General features: G+C 37.2%; 1 protein-coding gene across 1 annotated transcript in view; it reads right to left on the reverse strand.

The window, feature by feature from the left end:
* The window catches only part of LOC142349682 (uncharacterized), a 146,247-nt gene that overhangs the window by 58,703 nt on the left and 80,887 nt on the right, over window positions 1–6,657 (reverse strand). The window contains exons 37-39 of the mRNA XM_075401409.1: window positions 2,798–2,904; window positions 2,335–2,443; window positions 1,609–1,787 (exon numbers count right to left, since the gene is read on the reverse strand). Of these exons, the coding sequence (XP_075257524.1) occupies window positions 1,609–1,787; window positions 2,335–2,443; window positions 2,798–2,904 (395 nt within the window). The remainder of the gene's footprint in view (window positions 1–1,608; window positions 1,788–2,334; window positions 2,444–2,797; window positions 2,905–6,657) is intronic.

Raw genomic sequence — 6,657 nt, forward strand, 5'->3', positions numbered from 1 at the left:
TCTTAACCATATAAGCCTTATATCCGTTCTTTTATACTTAGAGAGCTCAGAAAAAGTTCGTTAAACATAATTTTCGTTGAGCCTACTAATATACTGAATCGATTGCGCTCTTTTTAGGCTTAATATTTTTATGTTTCGAAAACGTATCGGTGACCAATCTGAGCCGAAAATCGACTCAGACAAAATACCTGCTAGCAAATACAGCTAGATTTGCCGGGCCAGTTAGATGTGTTTTTGCCTTGATATATCGTAGAAAGAAGTTGCCTTTGGGAGATATAGCTTCAATAAAAAGTTCTCGAAAGAGCGTTTTACTCGCCGATAGTCTGAATTATCAGCTATAGCAAGAATTTCAAAAGTCTGAAGACCAAAAAATCAGTATAGCTTTCTAAATTATATGAAAAAAATCAGTAAATAAATAAATAAAAGGAAGATCAAATCAAAAAGCAGAGCAACTTAGAAATAATAGAAATAAGAGAAAAACAAATATTTTTGACAAAAAAAAGTAAAAACAATATTTCCTGTAATCTAAAATTAGAAACCACCCGGATAAGGAATAACGATAACATTTTTTTTTTCAAAGCAGACGTCAATAATAGCATAAACTATTGGAAAGCTTAGATGTGAGCTGCTGCGACAAGGTATTGGATAAGAAAAAATTAGCCCAAGAAATTCAAATAAAAACAATCTATTAGAACAGTGAACAAAACTCTTTAATTAATCCCAGTTTACAATTAATATGTGCAGATCTTGAGGATTTAAAAATTGTAGCTTACATCAGCTCTTAAAATTTTCATTTATTGTTAAAACGTTCCTTGAAATCAGTCGCAGACTTGCATAGCTAAGTTTAAATAAGCGTACGGACTAAGCTATACATTTTTGGAAGTCTGGCTGACCTCCATTGCAGATCATAGTTTCATACTTAATAGTTTCATTGTGGAAATTAAGTCAGTGTATCTCAACGAACATGCAATATCTCAAATTTAATTCCGATTCACTTTAGAAACTGCACTGTAAATGAGTTACTCGTGCTAATCTTCACTATTTCTCAGAAAAAATTCTGCCTATCCTACTCTGAGACAAAAAAAAACAAAAAAGGCAAGACGGTACGAAACATTTTGATTGTACAAAATCTGGAAATGAACGCACTCATTTTGTTTTGCTACGGCTTCAAAATTGATACGCGGTAAGAGAAGATTCAGCACTCTTGCCCTTGAATGCCCTGTCAAGTGGCAGCCTCCATGGCAGAAATCTCAATTAACTTCAGACAAACGGCAAAATGTCGATTGCAGTAAAAATTGAATCAAGTCAAATAAGTACGCTAAAGTAGCTGTTATTATTTTGATGATTTTTCATTCAAACTACCAGACTTTTCTTCTGTGACGTACTAATTTGACTGAAACAAAAAATAGAAGTGATTGCTCCATGATATTTGATGCATGGCTCAAAGTACCAGATTTTCAATTCGTAGATTGGGTTCACGCTAATATGCCTCATAATTAAGAGCATCACGTTCGTGATTTGAATCAATTGATCATAGAATAAAAGCCGAAGCGTTTAAAGTTTGGTCCGATAAGGTAACTCTGTGCAGCAATCTGTGCAGTGACATACCAGTTCAACTTGAGTTGCTTCATCCTGGCTGTGCAAGGCGACGTTATAGAGAGTGAGTGGCTGTCCAGACTTTGGAGAAGAGAGAGATCCAAGAGTGGCTACAGATGGTGTGGTCCAGTCGAATGTGACAGCAGAAGAGTTGCTGAGGGACCAGGAGATATTGGTTGGCTCTGGGGCGTCTGGAAATCAGTCAAACAAAACTTTACATCAGCTATGTTGCATATCACATTTACTTCAATAATTTTAGCACTTTTTGTTGAAGGTTCTGTGGTACACAGAAGTGAATCTGAAGTTCTATCATTATACACAACTTGCTGCTGATTGTCACAGAGATAAGATTTGATCAAAATATACGCGTTCGTGTAACAACCTATATTTGCAAATTTGTTATCACAATATGGTATTTCATTGAATAAAATAATTAAAATTAATAAATTTAGACAATTCAATTAATACAGCTCCTACTTTTTGTCATTGTCATTTTGTCATTGTTTTGTCATTGTTTTTTGTCAATTGCTTTTTTTTCTGATCGTTCCCCACTAAAGTGCAATAGAGCATCATTTGCTGAAGATGTTCTACGAAAACCAACTGCGTTGGTGTCAAAAGAGCGCATTTAGAGATTTCTTAAAGAATTTGCTTCTGAAAGATTTTCATGTACATTTTCAAGAGGTGTGTCTCAGTTGAGTTTCAGCTTATTAGCAAATCAAATCAGTAAAAATAACTCACAAGTGCATGAGCAGAGAGCATCGAAGTAGGCATGAGTGTAGTTAGTCCACGTCAGGTGGTTCTCGTCAAACTGGGCAAACTGCTCAATGAAACCATTTGCAGGGTTCACCTGGAGGACAAACTTGTTTTAAACAATCGATTAACATATACGGGGTCTGATGACCTGAGATTATCGTAGACTATTTTGATTAAACGTCACTCTCTCAGAAGCTGAAATCGCTGGCCAAAATGACCTGACCAACTCCAACTTGAACACACACCAGGGCATAATTATACCAAAATAGCATGGTCTGGATAACTGGAAAACGCTCAAAAGTGTAGACAATAGACTGTCTGTGCAAACCTTGATCAAAAGGTATTTCGGCCTGTGACGGCCTGCTAGTATAGGTCGGTCAGTCTAGCCCGGAGTAGCCACCTGGGGCAGTGATCTCATTAAAGTTAAGTCATTAATGATAAAACAAACCTGGGATTCGTAGTCGTCCAGCCAAAGATACCGGTCTCTAGCTCTGGTTTCCAACCCTTTGTATCTGGCCACAATCTCGTAGCAATACATTGAGGCTTCGGTAAGACCTGAAGAAATAAAAAATCATTGCTTTATATGAAATGATTTCAGAGTAATAATGGAGATGTAAAGTGAACACAAGGATAACCGGTAATTCGCGTTTTCACATTTAAGTTTTCAACCTGTTGAACAAAAATTTTGAAAGAGAAAGCGTGTTTATCACGGAAGCTCATCCTTAGCTATGAATTGAACACTGTCGTTTGCCTGCTCAATGAAAATAGGCGACCATCAACGGTGAGAACATTTGTTGCATTCATTTTGCTAACAAAAACTTGGCAAATACTGATGCAAAACTTGGCAAAAACTGATGCAAAACTGAAAGAAGGTTTTCTGTCTGTTCCAGCAACAAAATTTCATCACTAGTCGTTTATCGTAAACTGTAGCGTTGATACCTTATAGCAATAGTTTTATAAAAGCTCGAAATAAATCAAATTTCTTCAGCAAGCATCGACAATAACCTGTTTAGAAAGCACTGGAATCAAGCGTACCCATAAAGCAAATAATCAGTTTTTAGCGCTAACATCAAATTTTCAATTCAGTTCATTTCGAATTCAAAAAACAAATAACATAACGGTTGCTCTGATATCAAAAACAAGGAAAGCTTTAAGCCAATCAAATCAGTCGTTTCAGCAGTTTCAAATGTGTCCGGATAATACTATTTTGCAGCTAACTTTTTCAAAGTGCATAATCCGCCATACTGTAGATTCCTGTTGCATTACTCGATATTCAATTAGTCCTAATAACTAATCGTTCAGATTTGCCGTTGAACAATTTGTCTCGCTCAGAACATCAAATTAATTCAAAGTTAAAGCAACGAAATTTTTCTTGAGTTTCATTCAACAACTCAAATTAAAAATCAAATTTAGGAAATCGCCTCCTAGTAAATTAGCAAAAAAGGAATTCGAATAACTGTGAACGCATTTTCAAGCTACTCAACCTTTTTCAAGGGGTTGCATTTGAAGCTACTCAGATATTATAAAAGTGATTTGACTTCATAAATAAACTCTGTTTATCGGTTGCTCACTTAATATCAATATCAAAACTATGATAGGCTTCGTTAAAGCCAGTAGGAGAAATTGACTCTGTATTTTGTATACAGCTTCTCTTTTTTAAGAACTTTTTCCTCAGAAAGAAAGCTTGAGATTATCTGTGTTATTTCTCTTTTCAACAAGTCAAGTTGTTTGGCCGTTCGTCACTGAACTTGTTTACAAAAACAAGACGCAGTAACAAGTAATTTACCGCTCCAAGAAAACAACTATTTATCAGCAAAAGGTACTTGTTATTTAATAAGACTGATGATTCTCACAATATGCTGGCATTGAAAAGGACGAAAGATGATTAAAAAGAAGAATATATGGCCTCTTAAATTTACAGTGACTGTTGCTTCTAAAACGTCATAAGTAACAAAGTTCTTCAAAAGCTAGTAATTTATATCTTTGAAGTTGGATGTGTTTTTGCAGGATAAAGACAATAAGGATACTCCTTCTGACAAAAAGTAACCGACGCTTGAATGTTTCATTCACTGTTTGTTTTTTGGCTGATTGATAGCTGATCCAAATTAGAAAAGTAACAGAAAATTATTTCAAAGAATTCCCCAGTTTTTTTGGCATTTCTATGAGAGATACAGTCGTTTGTTAGACTTTCAATTAAACATAGCCGGCAGATTGCCGGAAATAGCCGCGATAGACGCATGTGGCCTTCGATGAATTGAAGCAACTAAAGAAATAAGATAGACAGATCGACCACTAGTCCTTTAATAGACCACTAGAGTTTTTTGGTTAGATTCGGATTGTCAATTTTATGACACATACGGTCTATAAGGAAAAAAACGCTAAGAGAGCTTTTTCAAAACGGATATTCGAAATCAAAAACAAGACTAATAGTCAAGAATTAGGGCAAATAAGTTTGGCACTACATAGATGCACACTAATCTTGAATTAAAATGTTCATAAAATTCAAAGTTCCATGAGTGAGTTCAGAAGTCATTTTTTTGAGTGAGGTAAGTCACACAATTGACCTAAAAGCTTAAATGACGTCACGCACAAAAATTTCACCTGCAAATCAATAGAAGTCACTGAAGTCAATTCCAAGAAGTCAAGTCGTAAGAATCATCGATGGAGACGACGAATTAAACAAACATGGCCGGTAGAATACCGAAAATGACGTAAATACCGAAAATGACGTTAATACCCGACGATGGGGGTGGTAGGTAGGTGTTGGGGGTAGATAGCTGGTGTGGGGGGGGGGGTTGTGCGGTGTAGTTTACATAATTAGGGGTAAGGGGTGACTTATATAGGAAAAAAATCTCAAAACGACCTCTTCACTTCGAACATTACCAGCATTTCCTAATGACTATATATATTACAAACGAAGCTACTGTTAAAGTCCAATGTTCGAAAACAGAAGTCAACAATCAAAAACGGAGGTAAACGCTCGAACAGAAAGAAGTCAAAATTCAAGTCATTAACAAACTTGCTTTCTGCTAAAAAAAACCAGTCGGCAGAATAACGGAAACGACTCGAATCGTCGTGCATTATCATCTCTAACTTAACCTTACCGAAATCAGAACATCAAAATATACCAGAGAAAAAAAAGTAGCCCAACAAACCACATTAAAGTGTTTTAAAAATGCCGACAGTTTTTTTAGGTGCGGGGGGGCTAGAGGGGTGGGTGGGTAGATAGGTTGGGGGGGTGAAGTGCTGGGGTAGTTGGTGGGTAGGTGGGGGTAGCTAGGTGAAGGCAGGGGGTAGGGGTAGGTGGGGGTAATTTGGAGGGGGGGGGGGTTGCAGGGGCGGTGGGGGTAGGTAGGTGTCGGGGGGGGGGGTCTTAGGTAGGTGTTGAGGGTAGGTTGGTGTTGGGGGGGCAGATAGAGGGCGGGGGTGGTTGTGCGGTGTAGCTTAGATAATTAGGGGTGACTTATATAGGAACAACAAATCTCAAAATGATCTCTTCACCTTGAACATTACCAGCAGTTCCTAATTACCATACAATACAAACGAAGCAACTGTTAAAGTCCAATGTTGGAAAACAGAAGTCAAAAATCAAAAACGGAGGTAAATGCTCGAACAAAAAGAAGTCAAAATTCAAGTCATGAACAAACATGCTTTCTGCTAAAAAACATAGCCGTTAGAATACCGGAACCGAACCGAATCGTCGTGCATTATAATCGCTAACCTAACCTTACCAAAATCAGAACATCACAATAGACAAGAGAAAAAAAAGTAGCCCAACAAACCACATTAAAGTGTTTTAAAAATGCCGACAATTTTTTTAGGAGCGGGGGTAGCTAGGTGGGGTGAGTGGGTAGATAGGTTGTGGCGGTGGGGGGTAGGTAGGTGTCGGGGGTCTTAGGTAGGTGTTGGGGGGTATGTTGGTGTTGGGGGGGGGAGCAGATAGGTGGCGGGGGGTGTGTGCAGTGTAGTTTAGATAATTAGGGGTGACTTATATAGGAACAACAAATCTCAAAACGACCTCTTCACTTCGAACATTACCAGCATTTCCTAATGACTATATATATATATATATATATATATATATATATATATATTACAAACGAAGCAACTGTTAAAGTCCAATGTTCGAAAACAGAAGTCAAAAATCAAAAACGGAGGTAAATGCTCGAACAAAAAGAAGTCAAAATTCAAGTCATGAACAAACTTGCTTTCTGCTAAAAAAAAAACATAGCCGGTAGAATACCGGAACTGAATCGAATCGTCGTGCATTATAATCTCTAACCTAACCTTACCAAAATCAGAACATCA

Source organism: Convolutriloba macropyga, chromosome 11 (assembly GCF_964194025.1).
Source record: "Convolutriloba macropyga chromosome 11, txConMacr16.3, whole genome shotgun sequence".
Lineage (NCBI taxonomy): Eukaryota > Metazoa > Xenacoelomorpha > Acoela > Convolutidae > Convolutriloba > Convolutriloba macropyga.